The following is a 24,647-nucleotide window of genomic DNA, read 5'->3' on the forward strand; positions in this document are numbered from 1 at the left end:
AACATCGGTGATAATCTTTCAGCCACTCTCTTGATCTGACCACCAGCTTTGACTAGTGAGAGTACTTACTCGCTTCGACGGCGTGCCTCCATCCCATCAGGTAGGAAGAGTTTGATTGTTGACACGATGCAGCCATGGGTGACTGGAAACACAAACGGACAACCACCATGTTAATGTCCACATCACGCCAGCAGAAACCGTGAGTTCTGTGAGTTATCAACAACAGTAACCCTGTTCAGTGCGCCGCTAAAACACAGCAGAGGACACTCGGACAGGACGTGTCAGGGATCGAACATCTTCATCCCTACAATGAATGTCCAACCTGCTTTACCACCCGAGCTACATCCGCCATCTAAGACTAGTCTTCCTGGTGTCACAGCTACAGGCATTTCTTGTTTATGGCTGAGATAAAAAAAAACAAACAATAATTTGTAACTATTTTTGATAACTGACACAGTTAAAGCAGAAGTAAGAGATCCGGTCGTTTTGGCTATCCTCTTGTCAGCCGATGGAGTTAGCAGTCCCCGCCCTCGTCATGGATCTATTGGTCCTCGTCCCTACGTCACCACATTCACGCGCATCCCTTGGCTGCACACACAGCCCTTCATGCCGTTCTCTCTCCTCATTGGATAAAGCTTGTAGGATACAAGGAAGTATACAAGAATTTTCTCCTCGGCTCACAGCAGAACAGAGTGACTGACAGACCCATGTTTCGGACCAAACACTCTATGTAAGTGATTGCCGTCGGAAGATATAACTATTTAAGACTTATATTAACACAAATATTCCGCTTACTTCTGCTTTAAGTATGGTCAAACAAATATTCTCTTCTCAAATACTCCAGCTGCTGCAATTCCCCACAAAACTTCTCTGTAAGATTAATATCTTTTATTCATCTTCTATTTTAACAACACATTTCACATGAAGATGTCACTTCTGTGCTGTTGTGGTGGGCATTTCTGCTGATCGCATTCTGAAGATCGTTTTGACATCCACAGATTAATCGATAATGACAACGATCACAGTCCCAGTTGTAAAGCAATTTAAGTCCAGATTGATGTGAAAGGTCTGTGCTCTATTGCATCATTTAAATAATAAAGATCAATAAAGCAGACCTACAGTATATTCATCTTGACTCATTTTCATACTGTTATTGAATGGAAGCCAGTGGTTGCACTAAAGAAATCGTTTGAGTTCATCTAATGTGTTTTTGCTTTATTCTAATTAATTCCACAGACTGGAGACTTTGTGAAAGCGTGATGGTGACAATGTCTCATAGCTGTCTTGTATGCGGTGCAATGCAGGCTGAATGGGTCTTCAGTATGAAAGTGATATCAGTGGAGCTGAAAATTTGACCTCAATCTCTGCTCCGCTCTGTGAAAATGTACATTATGTAGTCTATGACCTACACAAGACAAGCTCTGGGATACCTTAAAGGGACAACAAGGAGTTTTGGAAAGCTAAGTGTTTTCACACTACATTTCCCATGAGCCTCTGTGCGCACGGTGAAATTCTTGGACTGGCGCAAGACGGACGAAAGCGAAAACATTTGCCAAGAATGTTTTCATTCATCAAGAATGAAAGTCGGAGGTTCGAAGACTATCAGATACCATCGTAGTTCCAACCATAAACAGCGATTCGGCAGCGTCCGGGAAACCGAAAGTAGGAAACGCTGCATTTCCACCACTAATAATAATAACAAAATAACGATGGAGACAAAACAATATATTTATCGAAAATGGACCCATTAACAAGTATGGGTAACGTAGATTCATCCACATTAAAGTGAGACTTTTTTATAACCTAATACAAACTCCTTTTTGTCCCTTTAAGGGTTAGTTGAGTGATTATTTCAGGGTTGTATGGGTGCATTCTCAGCTCAAAAGGAACGCGTGAAAAGGAAAACCTCTTTTTTTATTGTTTATTTTAACGTTCTACTACACCATAATCACCTATCTTTGTTTCTTTCCGTTCTACATTGTATCTGTCTGTGTTTATCTATCTAGTTTGTGTGCAATACCTTTGCGTGTGTTCTCAGTGACGTCGACACCGAACTGAATGATGTCTCCGGAGAGGACCTCGCAGGGTGGACTCTCCTCCGAGCCGCGACTCAACCTCTGGCTGTTGATGAACGTCCCGTTGCTGCTTTTAGTGTCCTGCAGGTAGAACTGACACACAAACACAAACCAGGTGAGAATCATGAAGAAATCTGGACGACAACAACACAAAAACAGAAAAAGACAAAGACTGTGTATGGCATTACGTCGTAGAGTGAATGAAGTACTTGGTATTAATGACACTAGGAAATGTGACACAGAATGACGGGGGACATTCAGGTGCAATTACACAACAGCGATTTTCAAACTCTATAGATCACACTAGTGTTTATGCCATGTGACAGCAGCCAAGAGCTGTCGGGCCCAGAATGTCAGCACCAGCCTGCAGGAAGGAGAAGATAATAATAGTGTCTATCATGATATATTAGCATACCATAATAGTTTGTTTTGAGAGGTGTGCAGTCAGTTGTACACAGGTTAGGATTTCAATACAAGTAGGGCAAAGGCTGATTTGAACATCCAGTAAATGGGCGTGAACTTGTGACCTGGTAATGGCATTAGATGAAAAGTCAGGTGATCAAAGTCAACAGGTTTCATCAATGTCTGTGTAAAACTTCAAGGCATCAAGTAGTTGCTGAGCTATTTTACTCCAGACCAAAGCGATGGAGAGTCTGACCTATGATGCCATCATGGCATCTACTTTGTTAAACAACCTAAAACAATTATATTGGTGGTTATTATTATTATGCTATACCAGTGGTTCCCAACCTTTTTTGGCTCGTGATCCCATTTTGGCATCACAAATATCTGGCGACCCCGCGATCAAGTGCAGTCACGCGATTATGGCCATCAATTAAGATACACCAGCTCAGATTTTTATATATACACTGCACTTTACTTTTTTTATTTTTAACTCGATTTATATCCGAGAAAGTGAAAGTATAGAGAATACAGTTGTTTAAGATTGTGTGTGGTGTTTTTAATCATAATTAGTTAAAAATATATATATTTTTAGCAGTCATTTTTTTTTAATCAATTACTAGACATTTCAGCCGGCCCCATTTGAATTCCAGGTGACCCCACATGGGGTCCCGACCCCAAGGTTGAAAAACACTGGGCTATACAATGCTAACTGGCAACGTTTTAAACACTGATTTAAATTCTGTTTAGGTATTTGTTAACATCAAACCTATGTACTTCTTAAGGACCTTCCTGCCCCAGCACAGAAAAGTTTATTTACCCTTAAAACACTAAGCGTTTCTAGAATGAGGACTAGCAGCTACACTGACACTCAAAGACACCATCTAGAAAGAGGGTCTTGAATGTGACACACTTCTCAATTGTGCTGTGTTACAGAGGAGTCTCTTGTCCTCTCTTAACACAGCACAGCAAAACAATATATTGTTTTAGTTGAGCAACAGAAACAAGAGACTTATTTACAAATTGAAGAGCTGAGATAGAGCAGGAGATGCAGTACATGGTCAACTAAAACAACATAAAAAAACAACATAAAAATTTGATTTTTTCACAAAATATATAAAATCTAAGTACTTTCAATAGCCCATGTAAATTTGAGTCTATTTTGAAAAACCTTCAAGGCGTCTTTCCTCAAATTCAAACTTAGAAGGATTTCAAGGACCTGTGTGAACCCTGCATTCACAATGAACTCATCACTACTCGGCTGTCATCAGTACTTAGGTCTGCATGACTGTTTGTTCATCATTTAATCCGGAGGCTACGCTGTAGATCCACAGCCAAGACAGAAACACAATGAGACGCACAGCAACATTAAACAACACTTAAAGGCACTTAGATACACTTACACAGCATGACCCTTTGATAATGACAACCATAAACACAACCATTACCAGCACAAAATTACATCAACTTTGTTTCATTCACCTACTGAAAACAGAGACACAAACACACACAGGTAAGACAGGAAACTGAACACACACATACATCAGACAAAGACACGAGAAACACAAGGATTAAATATTAATATATAAACACAAACACACATAGATCTAATGTACAAACACACACAGCAAGGTATAACATTACACCGGCACGCGCACACACACACACAGTTAGCGTTAGCCTGAGGCCTGTCTGCCTGTCGTTCCAGGAGTTTCATTCATCAGCTCTTAGCTCTCCGTCATGACTGAAAACCACTGTCGATCTACCAGAGACACAGAATGGAAACTGAGGAGAGGAGGGAGGGACTGAAGGAGGGAAACGCAGAGCGAGAGAGAGAGAGAGAGAGAGAGAGAGGCTGAGGAGTTGACTTCGCCGTTCATCTGACTGCAGTGTGCTACAGAAAGCTTCCAATTCACAGCTCATGATAGCTATAACCACACACACACGCACGCACGCACAGACACACACAGTTACCTCCTGTCCCCATGGTAACCTAGAGGCAGGGAGGGAGGGACCTAACTATAGAGCTTTTCACCCAGCAACAACACACACACACACTATGCGTCACATACCTCACATATGGCTCTCACTCACACACACGGTGCGCCTCACACACATACACACAGAAGACATGACGTCATCGACCTGTGAGCAGCCGACTGCTGGTTCGGTGTCAGTCCAGTGAAACTCGTCTGTCTGTCTGTCATCTCTCTCCTCTGACATGTGGACACTCACAAAGTCATTTGCAAGATTATCAATATGCAACTGGTTCCTAATGTAATGCAGTTGCATTTTTGATCCAGTTGTGACTCCCTATCAAACCTTTCATTCATGTTTATTTGTAAAATTTCTCTCCTGCCTCTTTGAGGCAGTGAAAAGGCGCGATATAAATAAAAGATTTATTGTTTTATTGATCTGAAAAGAAAAACATAGGACTGATTATGTGTTAACTAAGAGCTGTTCACAACAAACACGGTAGATGGGTTTAACAATTCCACAAATAATGCAACGGCAATGGCCAATGGCAAAAATAATAAAATGTCCAGGAGGAGCCTAACAACAAACAGGGGGACAACAAGTCCTTTGTTTAAATTTCTACTGTCCAGCAGGTTAAAAATGTTCAAACACAATTTTCCCCTCCGGCAAAAGGATGAGTCAGGTCAGGGTTAATGAATGTCACAGAGCAAAGATTTAATATGTGGTGGAAGCCCTACAACCTCTCAGCACAGTGCAGCCTCTGTGGTCTCTGTTAGTGTCCGTGTCATACTGATCCGTAAATCGCAATCAAAATTATCAATTGTGTTATTAAAGTGATTAGAAGAAGCTACAGTGCAGGTTATGTATCGTATAACCTGTAACTCCTCCAACAGCTATGCTCATTCGCCGACAAGCGAACGGCTGCAAATGATTCAATAAGTGACCTGTTCTGATTCTGATTCAACAAGTGGATTTGGAACTGGATTCAGACAAATGCTATTAAACCACATCCGCACAGACGGGGACAGGCCTCACATTAGCTTTGTGCATGAAATGAGGGCAGTGGATTTTGCTGCCATCACCTACACTGGAGTGGAAATGCACAGGGAGAAGATCTGTGGCAAGTTGTTTTTAGTTTCAACTAGAAAAACTCTCATAGCTGCCTCTTGATCATGGAAGAGCAGAATTATTCTTAGAGTTTGGATAAATCAATCTGAACCTATTTTGAATTGAAATCTATCATTTTCATTGCCTATAAATCTACAGATTAATATTTTTGATTGACAAATTTAAATGGAACCACTAAATGTTTGGTATTTATGACTTGATACTGTAAATGACTCAATTAACTGACAGTAAAAAAAAGTTGCCCATTCATTATCAACTACCGGTAATAAATGATCTGTTAGAGCTCTGTGTATATTTACTCATCTGTCTGTCTGTTGATGTTTCTGTCTCACTGTTCATCTAGTTAATGTTTATCTGTTTCTGCCATTAGTGAGTCATCTCTATTCTAATTATCAATTATACAACTAGTTCCTTCCGCACACACAACCACTGGTTCCTATTTATTTCAAAACAGTATGAAACGACATCTTAAAGTCTCATAATTCTTGAATGGCTAAAAGGTCTTTCGGCAGGATGCAAATATACTGCAACTTTAATGACCAACAAAAGAAGAAGCCTTGAAACGTCTTGTGTTAAAATGGCCCTGAAAAATAATCATTTTTCCAGAGCCTACAGTGTCACACAAATGCACCACCACAAACCAAGTTTCAACAGATTTTCAGCACCACCAGAATTGCTGCACCACTTCCACCCACGGACAGAACATTTCTCAGGGAAACACTGCATCCCTTTATCCCTCTGTCCTCCTCCTCCTCATCCTCCTTCCTTTCTCTCTCTCTCCCTTGTTCTCTCTCCTCTCTCATTAGTGTCGGCTAAATGAATGCCATGTAATTGTGTTTGGATTTTAATTTGCCCTCAGCTTCCAAAAACAGTGCAAACCATCAGTGGGCCATCAACGGGCACGACAACCACTTAACCAGTCAGCAGGTCGACACATGACACCAGTTTGGTTGGACGCTGCGCAGTGCGCACGCACACACAAACACATGCACACACAAACAGATACAAATGTGTTAATAAACAGATAGTAGCAGTCAGCTGACAGATAAACTCCAGGCCAGTATTTATCGAGTCACTCAGAATCACTCGCAGCAGTCTCACTGAAAGTTTGACAACTACTAAAAATACTTCAAGCTCAGATTATTTCTCTCGTGTCCTACAAGTCTGCAAGGACGGGCAGAATAAGACCCACTGTTTTACTATTTTACACTGACATCTGAACACAGTGAATGAATGATTCACTGTCAAGACAGGCATAGGATTCATTCTAATCTAGACCTTAAGTCCACGACCTTTGGTGTGCACAAATGATATTTGAAAAGTTAAGATTTTGTTTCGTCCTATAACTTTATAAAAAGGAAAAGCTCCTACAATCAAATTTATTCTCAAATTGGTACTTTAATAATTCTACCTGCAAAGGAGAACTAATTATGTTCTTCACTCAAACCACATTTTATTATTAGACACCCTGCTCTCTCAAGGAGCGCTGGTAAAGTGTGATGTTTCTAATTAAGTGTGAAAAAATACAAAGGTACAGAAGCTACATATACTGTAAGTACTTCAAGTACTTCATGTGTGTCGATAGTAAAGAGCAGCTTGTGAAAATTAGAATTTATACCCCAGACATTAAGTGTTAAGTTAAATGGTAAACAAAGAAGAAACCATGAAATCTGTGTTTATAATTATCAACAGTACAAGTATGAAAAGGGATTCTTTGTGGGGCTGGATGTCAAAGGATTGGTCACACCCCAGGACTGGAACTGCTGGAACTGAGGCAAGAGACCTTTTCTTTTTTTTGTTATTGAATGAATTTGTCACGCTATAGAAGGCGAGAGATGACTGGTGTGGTAAATCTGCTATATGAACACTAGAATGAGGGACAGTAGGATTTCTGGGCCACAGAGTTCTCTCTTTAGCCCAAACAATGGTGAAAAGTTTCATGCTGACCATTCAAATTAAGGACAAACATCCACCAAGCTTTTATTGTCCTAGTCCTGAAATAGAGTCAAGTGCAATAATTGAAGTGTGTTTCTACGGAAAGAAGGACAACTTAAACTTATAAAAAGAGCCACATTACCACAAGAGGAATCTGAGTTTAAATCAACGTCCAGGTAGTTTGTTGTTTAACTGCGGGTGTTTGTTGACAGTTGTGTAATCCAATTAGGCCACACGACTAAAGGTAATGATGACCATAGGTGAGCGGACTAATTTGCCTTCTGAAGCTTTTGGTCGTGTTGTGGAGACAAAAATCTCTTCCCGCTGAGGGAACTGTAACTCCTGGGAAAGCACCAGGATATTAGTTTCTGAAATGTCACTAATGGTAGAAATGCACCTTTATATTTACATTGATTATTAATAACCGTATCTCAGTTAATGTCACACACTAATTTTAATGAGGTACATGTTCCAAATATACTATGCTATGAATGATCAAAATAGATGCTACGAATGGAATAGCATAGCAGTGCTATGAATGACAGATTAACTGGGAGAAGGCAGCTACAGAGACACTCGGACCATTATGGAAACACAGAGGGGAGCATCTTCCCCCCCAAATGATTTTTGGCCTAGCACAGACAGCAGCTTGCAGAGGGCGCACCAGTCAGACAACAAACAAGTTTCTTTTTGGCTGCCCATCAGATCACTCACAGAATTAACACGAATTAGCATTAGTCAGTGTTTTCCACAGGTTGGCAAGCACAATGTGGCGGGGGGTCGTATCAATGTGCACCGCTCTTAAATGATAATTTTCTTTTGAGCTTATCCACCCAAATCATTTTACACTGTAATTTGAAGCTCAACTGTCACACTGCCAAACCTGCTGCTGTAAATGAGAGCAGCTGAGCAGGATGAAACGGACGACTAGAAGACAGTCTTGGATTTTGATCAGGACATCTAGTTCAAACAGTGGATCCATTTTGGCCAGTGGTGCAGCACTCACATGATATTTTGTAACTTCCACTCAAACACTGTGAAAGAGGGCAACATGCCAGTGATAGAAGTAGTGCAACTTGCCATGAAGTAGTAGCCGCTACCTTAGGTGTGGCTGATGGCGATCCAAATAAATTAAATAAATATATAAAACTACTTTGTTCTCTCATGCTAAGTGACTTTTAACTTGGAGTTGTTTTCAAAAGGATGATAACATGCAAAATTGGCAAAGAATTTACAAGTTACAATGTGTCTGAAAGAGGCTGTAGATAGAGAAGGAGCAGTCACGTTTGTTGATGCCAGTGTGTGTTGGTGCAGAGCGAGTGCCAGCCGGCTGAGGCCTGAACTCCTTCCACCATTTCCAAAAGAAGTGGTTTGCTGCTACTGGCAAACGGAAAGAGAGTTTTATCAGTCAGCATTAGAGTTGCACGATACCCACGGTAGCCACGGTACCCCGCGGTGCCGAAACGTAACGGTTCCTACTATACTAGAAATTCTACACGACGGTACTACCGTGGATTACTACTACCGGTGCCAGTTTCCGCTATAGCGGCCGCCTCTCCTCTCCTCCCGGCTTCTCCCTGCATGTAAACAAAACCCACATGCACCCACTGCAACCTAACTACACAGCTGCTGAATGATTGGCTGTTTGCCTGTTACTGGTGATGTCCGGGGATATGATAGGCTGTTTCCGTACGCTGGGTCCGCCCGTCTGTTATCTGATTGGCTGTTCGGACTCCATGAAGACAGCTGAGACAGCTCCGCTCCGATAGAAATTTGCTTCAAAACAAACAACGAGCTAAAGTTCTGTCTCGCCCAGACGCGCACACGGCTTCACAAACACGAGACAACACACTGACCACGGCAGAAGCACCGGGCGCGAGCGGCGAGTCTGCCGCGGCGGCGTCGTCGTCGTCAGTGGCACTTAATTAATTTAGCTCTGTTTATTTTCTCATTGGCTAATATCAGGCTATATGCTCCGTGTACAGGCTGAGGAATAAAGAGTTAAAGGATGTCCAAGTATAAAGCACCTAGAAAATGCATAAAAATATAGTTTTCACAGGGAATCAGTTCCTGTTCATTGTATCTTGTCTTCTATGGTTTATTATGTTGGAGAAGAAGCATTATTGTCAAATAGATTTTTTTTAAAGACAGTGGATTTGTTTTTATCCTAAGTTGATTATTTATATTTGTTAAACATTAATGAATGTGCAAGAGACTGAATGGTTATTTATTTTCAACCATATCAATTCTAACTTCATTTATTTGTTTTTTATTGCTTATTTAAAAATATTTGTTTCAATCTAGTTCCTACTTCACCAGTATTATGTTTATCATGCACCAAACAACATTATAAGTAATTAATAAGTATTTATAACTTGTACAAATACATTGCAGTTCATAAAAATAGTAATAATAAAAACAGGTTGCAGTATCGTGATATTACCCGGAACCGTGATACTTTGTCTGGTATAGTACCGTGGTTACTCATTTTGGTATCGTGACAACTCTAGTCAGCATGTGACAATATCCCTGCAACAGAGAACGTGTGTGTGTTCCCTTGATGGATAGGCGTTAGTGACACCATTTTCAGCAACAGATCTTAGCCTCCTATTTTGCAGGTTTGTTACTTCAGTGATCTATGCAGGACTGATTAATCATTTAAGTAATGAATAATGAAAAATGTCAAACATGCCAAATGTCAGCATCAACATTCTCTGCTTTACAACAAGAGTAGCGGTAAGTTGTAGTAGTTTGGATCGCTGGATAGAAATAACTACATCTGAATACATCACATTCACTTTCTTTAGTTTGGACTCAATGTTTCAACAAAAGATATTCAGGTATCTGTTTTCTGAAATGTAAATCCCACCTGTATCCATAGGCTACATTTCAGAAGAAAAAAAACATTACTTCCCCATTAAATGATTAATTATTCAGTTTGATAGCATGTTTCAGAGGCACCCTTCTTTTATGATGCTCTTTATGCAATCATGTCAGTTTTGCAGCAACAGCCAAGATCAATCAATTACTTCATAAGCTGGAGTATCAATAAATAAACATTGGATCATGTATTAATAAATGATGCAGCAGATGTTTCTCCTCTGTTTAATTTGTTGAAAAATACTCACTCACTTATTAAATATACCATTTTGAAAATACTGTGCTGTAAGTTCACCTGAACCTACTACACCACAACAGGATTTGACACCACGTGTTCGGGTGGTGACTTCTAACAATAAGCTCATGTTTGAGGAAGTGTTGAAAAGCTAGAGACCCAGGATTAAAGGTTTCACCAGACAATAGAGTTAAATGGTTTATCTGCCGACTTGAGTTTGTTCTGGTGAATGAGAGTGACTGACAAGCATATCAATTTTTATGGCTTAGTGATGACAATCTCCCCACCAAAGCATCGACAGGATGGTGCACTGTTCTGCAGCCAACAAGATGTGTTGGAGTTCTGCCTAATGTTTGGTGTAGAAAAGAGTGATGCAACAGATATATAATTAGTAAATGAATTTTTAACATCCCTTCATTTAAAAAAACAAAACAAAACAAACCAAAAACATTCCTTCTACCAGCTAAAATCGTGTATGAACAAGTTATAAAACCTGACAGAGCATGTTGAGGTATCAAGTTCAAGATGGTAAAAACCATGTGTCACAAATAAAATGTAAAGGCGCCTGCAGATTGTGAGACTGCTAAACACTTCCTACAGCACGGAGCTAACAAACCTGAGCTGTTGAATACTGAACCACAGGCTACGATGCAGGTCACTGTACAAGAATAAACCATATGCATGTTTCATCCATCATTGCCGTTATGGTGGTAAATCAGTTAATCATTCAGTCATTCAGTTAGTTTCAGCTGATTAGTGAATAATTTAATGCTGCGTTTCTATTGGGTGGTTAGTAGATGTGGGCTGAAGCAGCAGTTATCCTACATTTCTGACACTGTCAGAATTTTGTCCTTTGTTGAACTTCTCCGCCTCCATTTCCCACCGTTCATCTTTCCTCTGGGACAGCCCATTATAACAGTGTATATACCCGAAATAAATGTGTACCTAACCAAGAGTGAAACCATGGCCTTCAATACAATGTGATGGCTCATTTAAATCTTAATAGTGCCTCAACCTTTTGCAGAATAGTGTTTATATAACCTCCAAGTACTAATATCCCACCCTCAAAGATTTGCTCCAGTTCTTTTCCTTCTGTCTCTCCATAGGGCTTGGTAATTATTAACATTAATACTAGACTAATGTTGGAAATTAAGCATATTTTGTCACTGACCTAACTGCAAGTCAAAGGAAAACAGGACATTTAGCTAAACAATATGAAACTAGTCTGTACTAGTTTCACATACAATAAAAATGACTTCCATTGTGGTGTCCTGCTGCAGTGTCTGGATGTGGTATTCATTCTATCACTGAATACAAACGTGCACAATGCCAAAGCCGAGTCTGCCAGAGTGCATCTCCCGCCAACAGTGTCTTATTCCTTCACACTCGCGCACACACATATAAAAGAGTTATAGAGCTGTGTCCAGTTTGTGTAACAGCGTTCCTGTGCTGTGTTGGTATTCAGACACAGGCCATTACCATGCAGTGGACTACTGACACCAGAAAACAGCTCTGCCTTCCTGTCAGCACTGTTCTCCACCAGCGGCCTGGCTGACTGACTGATTAGCTCTACACTCGTCTTTATCACAAACCAACCAGCCAACTATGCACATGAAAGCGGACTAAGAAGGCTGGTGAATGATGCTGGAATAAAACAGCACCCAGGCCAAGTGACTGACTGGCTGCTTCCTTGAATTATGCCCTTGTTTTATAGTCTGTCGCGGCGAGAATACAGCAGTGAAGATATGTGATTTGCAAGGCAGGTTCAAACTGCAGTGTATTTTCAAAAATATTCAGCCGTCTGTGTTTTCATGTATGCTATAATTATTCAGATTATTGTGGCTCGAGTCAGTGCCAAAATCATGGTAACACCTGGGTCTGACAGCTGAGCAAATCACAAACCTAATCATGTAGCTATAACTTTATCCATTCACACTCGGCGATGTTGTGCTGACTGACACTGGCTGTAAGGGGGCGCTCACACTCACTACAGGTAAAAGGAGCAGAGAATCTGTTCTCCATTTCAGAGTACATCAAGCCCAACCTGAGGCCTACAGCAGTCCAATGACTCATCTACCGTAGTAAGGGTGTGTGTGCATGTGTGTTCTCATACCCTACAAACACAACTGACAATATCAATCTCTCACCTGGCCTGAACAAAGCATCACACTCATCTATATGATGAAACATCTTGGGGGGGGGGGGAAACTGCTGTTTTGCAATATCTTACAATTGTGTGTACAGTGGTGCAATATGCAGTGTAGTTAACCGTTTATATACAAAAGGTGATTGACTTTTAGTATGGGGAACAGAGAGTGCTTACATACTGTATATGGTCATGTGTAGCAGCGATCTGAACAGGGGGGGGGGGGGTTGGAGTGAGTGGCTCAGTCTGTGCAAAATTACAAAGCTGCGGTAATTTGCTCTGTAACCTTACTGCATAGCCATACTCCTATATCCACAAGTGCATTACTCAGGGTAGGACGAGGGCAAAGGACGGTTTATCACCAAAGTGTCAGTGTTTATCCTCCTAAGATCAAATGTTACCATGGAAGAGACTGTCAGAAAATCCAAGCTGTTATTCCTGTTTTCAACAGATATCGCTTCTTGCCTGTTTTGTAACAGCCAACTTTCCAGTCTGCCTTCCAGTGTGGCTGGATCAGGTACAACTACTTTAGATTTACAACTTAGGTTGTACTCTAGTCAATTAGTTTGAACATGCCACAAATTGGCAATTTGTCAGTTGATATGCCAAATATTAGCCACACAGCCACACGTTAATATCAATGGAAACTACCCTGCCCCCCTCCCTTCAGCTTGAATCACACAAATGCCATACCCACTTCCTTTAATTTCATTAACTTGATGAACTACAGTAAAGCTTTTATGATATGACAGCTGGTAAACCTATGACACATATTTCAGTGGAATTACAGCTTTTTTGGGGGGATATTTTAAGTAGACACAGGCCAGGGTGAGTATCTGCAGGCAGCAGCTTATGTTCTCATAATTCACTATAAGGCTTTTGAATAAAAGTTTAAAAGGTTAAAAACTAGCAACAGTCGTAAGTTAATACAGTTATGGCCTAATGTTTATTATTATTATCTGGCAAGAAACATATTCCCAGTACAGGCATCTACTTGCTACACCTGTTTAAGTCATGAGGTTTGAAGTCAATAAAGCTTTTAAACCATACACACTGATAGTAAGATCACAGTCTGGGCTTCCTCTGCCTTCTTTCCACCTCTCGGCTCTAATTCCTGCCCAGACTGAGCTGACCAAACACAACGACCTGAAGAGAAATGCTGCAGATCTGGATGTGAGGTGTTGCACTGAGGCTCATACTGTAGGCTGCCAGCAGGGAAATCATGCAGGACAAGAGGAGACAAATTTAGCTCCGACACAACAGCGCTGATGCAGCAGGGCCGACACATGCTTGCAGAATACTAACAGAAAAAAACGCAAGAAGCTGCTGGACACTGAACCATTTGAGCTTCACGCTAGCAGCTGTGAACCTGCTGATTCAAAAGACTCATCAGTCAGAATTTGAACAGCAGCTAAAATTAACCGATACTCAATTTGCTTTTCCATGTTCGGCTGTACTGTATGTGGAGTTACCAGTCAAACATAGTTCACAACTATGTCCGCCAGAGGTATATAAACCTGGTCTGATCCGGTCAGCTGGCACGTCTCGAGGTTCAGCGTACACTCAATGGATGAATGAATGACTGGCTGGATAACTCTAAGTGATACAGTCGTATTACAGGGATCTCCATTGAGTCCTAAATCTGGTTTAATCTGCTACGTATCTGCCCGAGCATGCTACCGACTGACTGACAGGCTTCTGAGTGGCTTACTGACAGGCTGGTTGGTTTAATGACAGTTAATGACAACCACACAACAGCCCTGTCTCAAGTCCAAGGATGCTTCTTAGACAGCATTTTCTAAGTGGGAAGTTATAACAGTGTTATAGTAGGCATTTTGTTGACTGGTCATAACAAGAAATTCCCAAGTCATATACAGTATTTAATGGCTTAATTCAACGAAGGCCCTAATGAGTCAAGCAATTTGGTCAAATCCATAAGAACGAAGATTCATAATAACTGAGCATTATAATAACTACAGTGATAACAAACATACACATACACTCCGTCCATCACCGTAACGCCACAAAATCTACCGGTATTTTAATTTTGACAAAGTTGAGTACAAGTCTGGTGTCACTGTCAACAAAACCATAAAAAGTCGAAAAACACACCGTCTTATTCGTTTCGATGCTTTCCACAGTTTGAACACATACGTTTGAAAAGCCTTGGTAATTTTCTAAATCAGCTGGCTGCTGCAGTTTGATGCCGGCATTGCTCAAAAAGGAGGCAACAGTGCATTTGTTAGGGACTATTTTCAGCAGTGTATTAATACACATTCGCTGCCCCAGTGTGCATTTCCAGCAGAGTCAAAATAACCTACAGTGCGTCACCCAGTGCAACAGTGCAGCTCTTTTGTCAGTGATACTGTAAGTCTGTACAATACAAATACTGAATTTCAACCCTCAACCCTCATTATCATCAGGTAGGATGTTTGTGTGTGCGTTTCTGGCAAGACTGAGGGAGATGTAATTTGCATCCAACATCTCCATGTGGACAGTGTTATCCAACCAACTTGGGCCACCAGCACAGTTCTATAGTGTTTTATCTTGTCTTCCTGGTATGTAAACAAACTTCCGCTACGCTTGATGTATGGTTGCTGTAGTTGCTGCTGTAATGATAAACAAAGAGCTATAAATGGAAATTATGCAGTGATGGAATCTGGTCGACAAATGCTAGTATTTCTTAAACACTGAACTGAACACGACATCGTTAAATCACATTTTAATCTGAGGACATGTTTTTCAAAGTTACTGAGGAAGGAAGAAGAAGCCATATGACACAGCACCGACACCTCATCTGACTGACGGTGTATTTTACTGAGAAACTGTCCGACTGTCCCCCTGGTTGGACTGCAGGCGGTCTGACTGGCTGCTCTCTCAGCTCCTTCGGCGCAGTTTCTTCTCAAACCGAGCTCGCAGGACCTCCAGGGTTAAGATACAAGCAGCTGGGTTTGCTCTGACCTTCCCGTGATGGCCGCTGCTTAAATAAGAACGCACTTAATTATTTTCTCTCAAAGAGCCCTTCAGATACTCATCCTAACAGCTGTGCTCATGTCAATTAGTTCATCCCTCCTTCACAGTAGTCAGTGTCAAGGCAACGGTCCCAGCAGGAGGCAATGACATCAGATGGCTACAGTGCATAACATGTAAATCCCGGTGTTACAGGTCTCAATCCCTAATCACCTTTCAGTCCGGCTGTAGAACAATAAAACTGACCAAAGCCATGATGTTGTCATTTTTCCAGCAGTCAGATATATGAACATGTTTAAGGCATCTAAAAAAACATCATGTGCTGTCAGTCCCTTAGAGGTGAAGAGTGAGGTGTCATTGTCTCTGTCCTCTACTCCGACAGGTGGAATACATCCTGCTCTGACATACAGAATGATAGCATCAATAATAAAGCAATCTGCTGGATCACTGAGCCGACTGATTGGCTCATCAATCACAGGATGTGACCAATCACACCAGTTTTTTCTACACTGCACACCAAAGCTGAAGGACTGGCGAAGTATCAAAATAAGCAGTATATAATAACAGTGACATTTTACCTTATTCTATTTGCAGTTCCTGAGTGGTACCCCATGTAAGTACTAACGCTAGTCTCAGTCACAAGGCAGAGCAGCTCAGATGGAGGCAACAAACTTGCATCAAACAGTTTCAAAATCTTACCCATGTAAAATGAAACTGTTGCCTGGGTTTGAACAGATGTAAACTGCAGACTCATGTGACAAACATCTTACTGCAAGAGGAACCTACAGTTGTGAGGTATTGGTTAAGCAAGCCAGGTCTATGTGCTTAATTCCTCTGTGTGTGTGCGTGTTACAAAATTACCACCACGGCTCTGTCTTAGCAGTGTGGCCATTTTCAGTTGTTATTTATGTTACCCCTGTTTCCCACACCCACAGGTACAGAGGTAAACACACATGTGATAGTAGTAAATTCTGTAGTGTAAACTCAACTTTTTCAACATTTTCTAAATTTCTTATGTCACATCTAGTGTCTATTTGCCAACAAACTGCATACACCTATGCCGAAAGAAATCCAATTTGTTAGCTGAGTGTTGAACATGTTCTACTCTCCTACATTATCACGCCTAAAAGAAACAAACATATGACTCTAAAAAAGCAACGGACAGTTTCACAACAACAGAAATACTAAGAATCATAACATCAGATTAAGTGCAATTCCTCACACAGTATCAAATATATCCAAAATCTAATATACATCTAAGAAGTCTGATGTCTTGTGACCCACTTAAAGACTGATTGAAATTTCTGGCCTAATGAGTGATGAAGCAAGAGGCAGTAAGAGTGTGTATATATATATATTTGGAGCAGAGCTCAAATGTGACCAACCACATGTATCCAAGCAAACCTGTCACTCAAGTTGTTTTCATTTATTTTCATTATCTCACATTTTTAAATCTGATTGCCCAATATGCCTTTATTACAGAGCTGACAGCTGAGAGACGTCAGGAAATGAGAACACGAGAGAGTGAGAGAGAGATGGAGAATGACAGGGTAAAAAAAAAAAAGGAGGTCCGGTTAGACCTGAACCAGGAACAATGCAGTCCATGGTTGGTGCCTTAACTTATCGGTCACAGGGCACCCAGGTTAACTGTATCTTATTTTAAATGTGACAATTCAATTAGTGGATGTTAAGGGCCTTTATCCAGAAAACGGGCATTCTTAAATTCTCTTGCACTGAGGAAAACAGAGAGCCTATTGTAATTCATTCCACACTGGTGAAGTCTGTCTTATACCATTGGGCTGCTTCAGCACTGCAAATTATTCACAACCAGTCGAGTGACCAAGTTCGTAATGGACTGCGTTAATCAGCCTGACCAAGTATCTGCCCTTTTACGAGCCATTAAAACCTCTGGTGATTAATCAATAACAAAAATAATTGATCCGCTGTTCAATCAATTTCAAAGCATTGCTAAATTACAAGTGTCAATAACTCAGTGTTTGTTGGTGTGTGTGTGTGCATGTTGGTCAGTCCATGTGGGTCCATTTATCCCTGAAGAGGAGGAAAGGATGACGCTACTCCTGGTGTCGTTATAAATAGCTTTTGCTACACACAGACACACACACACACACAGGGTATTTCAAAGTCCCTGCATGCCACATAGCTGGGTAATCCCGTGGCTGTCTCAGCTTGTTCAACCTGTTCTATGAAGAAACAACAGACACACAGAAGCCACACAATGACAGATGCTACAACATACAGATTTGATCTGTCTGCCTCAGACCTCAAACCTGTGGGGAGAAAAACAGTTTGGTTTCCTAGACAGGGATTGAGACTAGTCGTAGGCTCATCTGAGGACATTCCTAAATGGATATCTGTGCTAAATTGTGCTGAGTCCAATATTTAGTTAAACTTCAGGCTGGGAAATGAACTCTGTAGCTTTTTTCTAACAAAGTATTTACTCTTTTGTCATGGTGACATGCACCGCAGCTTTGTAATTTTGCATCATCACAGACGCACCTCTTCCAATGAAAAAAATGACTTTGATATTTCACAAGGTTTTTCTTTATAGTTTGATTTGTTGTGTTAGTGCATGACAGCTTTACTGTTATCGTTACCAAAAAGCATGTACTTGATGAAGTTGTGAAAACAGTGTTTTATAGATTTGGGCAAATAACAATAAGATTTGTATATGAAACCAGATGGACAAATGTGCAAAGACCAAGGTTAAGTTTATAAATGTTGAGTGGATCTTTGTCTTTATAAGATGTGAAATATATCCCTTACAGACAACTCTTATTTGATGTTGTAATGTTCATATTCTGCCATGCATCCTCATTTTTACAGCTGTTACACTTGAGTGGAAACTGAGGACAAACGCCAAGATTATAACTTAAACAGTTCCAGTTTACATGGCCGGGAATAACCAAGTATTTGTTGTATTTCATTTATTTAAAATTTGAAAAAGTAAGTAAGACTTGTGCGTAGCTTGTCAACTGCAGAGGATTTTGGTAAGACCACCTCCAAGAAGAAAAGATATTTTGGCAGACGGTGCAACATAAAGCCAGAACTGATCTGCTCTCTCTCAGCTTCCCTAGCTTGAGGAAGAGCATCTGTGCCCATAGTCCCTTGAGTTTTGTTAACATTTCCTGTCCTCAACTGGGATTGTGTGCTGCTTTCCAAGTACAGTGTTAGGTATGTCTACAGCAAGCAACACTCCAGAGTTTGACAGCTCCATGAATGCACCCTTCAACAAACTTAATCTGTTCAGGTCTGAGCAGAGTTCACACTTGAGAGGAAACTTGCTCCAGGGTGTTATCATGTAAAAGAGCATGTGCATGTTTGTAAACGGTAAACATATTTATGGTAGATTTCCATCCAATGCATTTGACAACCTGGAGGAAAGCTAATCCTGTGAGGAGACATGGAGTCATGATCATCTTCTCTTACCTTGCCAGTCTTGTGGTCAAACCAAACCAGGGCATGGTTCCTGGACAGCACCTTGCAGTCGAAGGTGGCGTTGTTCTGGGCCGGGCGACACCGAGCCACCGACCTGCCGATCTTGACTGGCTCATCCAGGTACACATGCCGCTCCTGGAATGGGTGCGAGTTGGGTCGGCAGGCGAACACAGCCAGCGCTGAAGGCATTGATTTTGGCTTGAGAGTATTACTCCAACCGGACACGAGGGACAAGTTTTCTTGATCCAGAGTGGCAGCCTTCTGTTACAATCCCCAGTGAATAACCTACAATATCTGTGGCCTGTATGCAGGCTGAGTTGTTAGTCCTTTAAGCTTTTAGGCACTAACTTATAAACATTGTCCACTGTACACAGCCCGGGCTGTACCGCTTTCCCACTTTGTTTCAACAAGACTCTCCTGTGTTTGAAAAAAATTAAAATAAAAAACAAACCAACAGGTATAAAAAAGACAAGACATTCCCTTCACTGACTGTCCACCAAAGCTACATAACGACACCTATATCTGACAGCAGGCACTATGTACAGACCAGGGTGCCATGTGTCAAGACATACATGACTGAGTATAGCACTGACAGCCTGGCAAGCAGCCCTCCACGTCCATCAAACTCCTCCAGCACTGAAGTAGGTGAGGGAAGCCAGTCAGCCACCATAGACTTGATTTCCAGTCCCCCTAGAGAGTAACAGCTCACGTAAATAATTGTGTCTATTGATCAAGTCCCTTATCAGCTCGGGAACCTATCTGATGTCTTTCGGGAGCAAATTATTGCGCGCTCTCTAGCTGTGTTGAGTCTTGTCTTTGCAGGGAGCTAACAACAGGCACACACCCCGATGTGACACACGCCAGTCGGTTCACACACGTTTGGCGCTCAGTACTGTGTCATCTGTAATCTTTTGGTCATTTACAGCTTGTCATAATCTGCGTGACCTTGTTGCCCTGATACAGGGAACCTTAGCTAGCTACCTAACGTTACCACTCCCTCCACAGTACACCTCCAAGATTGCTATCGACACTTAGCACGACTGAAAACAAAACACCCCTGAGTTGTAATACTTTAACATTGACGTTCAATTGTAGCTGTGCCAACTAAAGCGGTCCGGTACCCACTCTTCGTCTGTATGTGTTGGAGCAGAGGGTTCAAACAAACACTCAGTCGGGGTGAGCTGGGGATTAGCTGGTCTTCTGGTGCAGCTGAAATGCTAATTGGCTAGCTCGCTAGTGGACAGGCGAAGCGCCCAGTGTCGGCCAACGGTCTCTGGCGTTGTACCAGCAGGCTAGGCTAGGCTAGGCTAGGCTAGTGAGTGCTGACAAACTTATCATCCAGGTCCTCAAATGTTTTCTCCCCACCCTTCTCAACCAGTTCGCTTACCGAGTGAGGGCGAAATGCCATCCCTGTCTCCTGGGGCAAATTAAACCAACAAGCTAACCCGTCGTTTGTCTACCTACCACGGAGCCCTGCAGGCGACCGTTAGCATCAAGGAGCGGGGGGAGCTACCGAGCAGCTAGCCGGCTAACTGACAGTCAGGGGCAGAGGCAGACGCGGAAAAATCAGGGGAGTTTCTTGACTGCGGCTCCTCACGCATCACACACCAGTCCGATTATCATCCAGGAAAAACCTCGGTACAAGACCACACGTAGCGCTCCCGTCGTCTACCTCAGGCTGGGCGGTGTTTACCGTGGCTGCTCTGAGTTAAAGCTGTCGCCTTCCAACAGTTTTCTGGAAGGAATCTAGAAGAAGTTGTCCTCCTCCTCCGCAAGTCCCAGCCGCCATACTGTAACTAGAGAGCAGACAGGCGTGGTGCGTTCACGGCCCCAGTCACATCAACTCTACTCGCCGCTCACATCATTGGCTGTGGAAGCAAGATCTTGTTTGATATGCGTTTCATTTCGGCTTTTTGACAATGAACACGTTTAAATTACGACGATAATAATATTAATAACAATAATAGCCCTACTGGCGTGATGCTAAAAAATAGTGTCATTAAAAAAATAACTGACAAAGTCACGATTGAAAAAAAAAAACATCAATTTGAATATAAATTAATGGAATAAATTAGGATATTTTACCAATATTTTCTGACATTTTATAGACAAAGCAATTGTTTTAAAATTAAAAAAGAACAACTGTTGATGGAATAATGAATGATGGTTGCAGCCAAACAGAACAGCCAAAAAAAAAGAGCAAGAAAAATATGAGGTCTTCAAGATTTTTTACATAGGCTTTAGGGACTTGACCCCAACAAGATTCAAGATGAAGGAGTTGAACGGATATTGGGTAGCTTGATCCATCCATTGCACAGCTTATCTGTGGGTCCAGGGTTGGGGGGTAGGCCATGTGGTGCAAATTTTCAAACAAATTTCCAGTTCATCACATTGTGTAAAGCCAAATGGTATGACATCAAATCCTAGGTGTCTTCCTGAGGGCCCATGCAACAAATCCAGACAGATTCATTCTGCTCTATATATTAACCATCAATGACAAAATACCCACTAGGCCTGCATCATGGATAAGGGGTTACAGTCAACACAACAACATAGCTTTTCATAGAGAGTAAAAAAAATGTGATTTGTGTTTCAGTGTATATCTGGGTGTATTATATATATCAAAGCAGAATATTCCAGGAATATCACACATATCACATACAATCTGAGGAAATATCAGTTTCCTCCCTTGCCTAAACCTGCCTGGTAGGGTCATTTCAAAATGATAATAAAAACAACAAACCAACAAAAAACATTGTGTTACATTACATATCAGTAGACCACACTCTGAAAACCACCGCTATATCCTTCAGTATCACTTGCAATATATTGAACACAGATTGACAATCAGCTCCATCATAAGGTTTACAGGTGACTTGATTTACAGCCTGGGGCAGCAGGGTGGTGTGCGGTGACATGGGAGGGGTTCAGATTCTGCTTATGGCTCCAGAAAAGTCCCTGCTGTGTTCTGGTGAACTGACAGCTGAGACCAAATCAATGCTGGATGAGACAGTAGAATAGTTAAGTAGGAGAGGATAAAGCACCACAAGGCTTCACTGCTGCTCATTTTCTTTAATTCAGTGATCACTAACAGGAGACATGACGAAAACATTCATAATTTAATGTTAATTATTCCCAGTTTTGTCTTTATGCAAACTGTTCTAAACCTTTGTGCCGTTCAGGTGTCCTGACAATCCAGAATTTTTAGGTAAGATATTGAAATGAATAATTAAAAAAAAAAAAGGAACTGAACTGTGACCAGTCTAAACAGTGGCCAGGAAGGAATAGTTGATTTTAGTTCATTGATTGTTACTTTTACAACAATTGCCCCTCAAATTAAAGGTTTTTCACAAAATGGAGTTTTAGGTCTCAGATTGTTGCTCTAGCGCCCCCATTTGGAAAACCAATTGCACAATTTAGATGAGACTAAAAGTAATTTAAAAACAAAAACATGATTGTAGTTTTAAGCTTTTACAGCTGTACAATTTGTATTAACGTATTAATCACGTTACGTTTACTTTCAGATGTGATCAGTTTTCAACCAACAGAGCTCTGTGCAGATGGTGAAATTTAAAGAACTGTAGCAAAGTAGGAAATAGTGGTCGCTGCATTTGGATATTCATTGTTTGGTAATGGACAGGACTGCCATCCAAAATTTGATGGGTCAGTTATCTTATTTTTTATAATTCAAAAAGAAGTCTAACAAATTTGCCTTAAATTGTAATATGTGTGACTTCTTGAATTTTGAATTTTATGTTTGCGTTATTTATTGTTTATATTTTGGTATTATTTCAATTTCCATGTAATTTGACATAGCCTACTAATTTTCCAGCCCATTTTGTGGAGATTTAAAGGACTGTTCCATACACTTCATGCAATAGATAAAAAGACACTTAAATAACATTTTCATAAAGTGAAGATGACGCTGGAACCTGCATACTGTTAGATGAGCTTCGCTAGGACAAAGAAGGAAAGGACAGCTCCGTCTAATTGAAACAAAATCTGTCTGCCAGAAGACCCATTAATCATTTCCTCCAAGTCTCTGCAAGAGAAAAAATATGACTTTTCTTTTAAACTCTATACCTTTGTTACTTTTTCTGTTTCATTCACAACACTGTCTCAATGTAATATAATCTCAATTTATGCGCAGACAAGTCAGTCAGTCAAACAAGTCTGAGAGGCCTGAGGGTTGATGCAGGATTCATTTCAGGATCAGACTGATAATCATTCTGTTCCAAATATACCAGGGTGAAGGACAAGACAAGGGCCGAGGGACTAACGCAGACTCTCAACATTAGACCATAACAATAGAGCCATGCAGTCTTTTGATATGTTACGTGTCTCAGAATCAAAAAGTCTCATAACTATTCTGTGACATAGTCCTGGTCCTGGTCTTGGTCTTGGCCATGGTTATCGTACAGGTCTTAGTCCTGCTCCCTGCAGTGCTGCTCAGCCCTCCTGCAGATTCAACCATGGGACCAGCTGTCCCTGCACTAACAGTCCGACTATTATTTGAGATTTAACAGCATCTTACTGTGTTTAGCTTCTTAGCCCAGTTTGACTCTGTTAACACTTTTCAGTCATTTTATAAATGCTGTGGTTTGTTCAGTGTTATTCTGTTAATTGATCCCACTCTATTCATCTGCTTCAGCTTCATGTGAAACACTGGGTTCCGCTGCTTTTACATTAATATGATTAATCCAGCAATGAAGATTTTTTGCATCGGACAGTTTAATAATGCAACAACCACTTGTGTTTCATTGAACATCACATTTGACTTTTCTTAACTTTTCTCAGCTGCAACTAATCCATTTCCACGTTAAAGCCAATTAAAAAACTGATTATCTAATCCTCATTTGTTTATCTTTGTATAGTTGGTGATTGATTATTGTTTGACTGTTTACTATGCGATTATTTCAGCGCATTATTTTATTCATATTTGTGTTTTTTGTATCTATCATAATTTCTGCTCCAAAACTGTCTAAAGATGACATAAGAAACTACTTCAGTAGCAGTTTGTATTTTATTTAGAAATTATTCTAACTGAGTATCAGTCATTTTGTAGTAGTTTTGTGAATAAATCTTATTGATTTGTGCTCTCAGACGATTAAAGCATTGCTTCTCTTACCTAGGTGGATTTGTGTCACAACTTGGGCCAACACGGGGTGTCCCTCTTCCATCTGTGAGCACCCCCACTCTGTTTAATCCATCTGCTTTCTCAAGGATGGAACTACAGTGTTAAAGGATTTAGGTAAAGCTGATTTACTACTGTATTCCTGACTCAAACTGAGAGTCAGGTTGTAATTGAATGAGTAATTATTTCAGTGATGTGAGTTATACTGTGAGTGAAGGGTGAGGGGGGACAGATCCAGCAGGATGAACTAATGTTGCTTACAGAAGCAGGTACATGTATGAATGAATGGATGAACTTATACCTTAAACA

The 24,647-nt window shown here is 41.0% G+C and overlaps 1 protein-coding gene across 5 annotated transcripts in view; it reads right to left on the reverse strand.

Annotated features, from left to right (window-relative positions):
* The window catches only part of slmapa (sarcolemma associated protein a), a 56,366-nt gene extending 35,336 nt beyond the window's left edge, over positions 1-21,030 (reverse strand). For all 5 annotated transcript variants that reach the window (XM_083971893.1, XM_083971892.1, XM_083971891.1 and 2 more), the window contains exons 1-3: positions 19,196-21,030; positions 2,021-2,168; positions 70-142 (exon numbers count right to left, since the gene is read on the reverse strand). In XM_083971893.1, the coding sequence (XP_083828019.1) occupies positions 70-142; positions 2,021-2,168; positions 19,196-19,393 (419 nt within the window). In that variant the 5' untranslated portion in view covers positions 19,394-21,030. The remainder of the gene's footprint in view (positions 1-69; positions 143-2,020; positions 2,169-19,195) is intronic.
* Between the last annotated feature and the right edge of the window lie 3,617 nt (positions 21,031-24,647).

This window comes from Trachurus trachurus, assembly GCF_905171665.1.
Source record: "Trachurus trachurus genome assembly, chromosome: 5".
Lineage (NCBI taxonomy): Eukaryota > Metazoa > Chordata > Actinopteri > Carangiformes > Carangidae > Trachurus > Trachurus trachurus.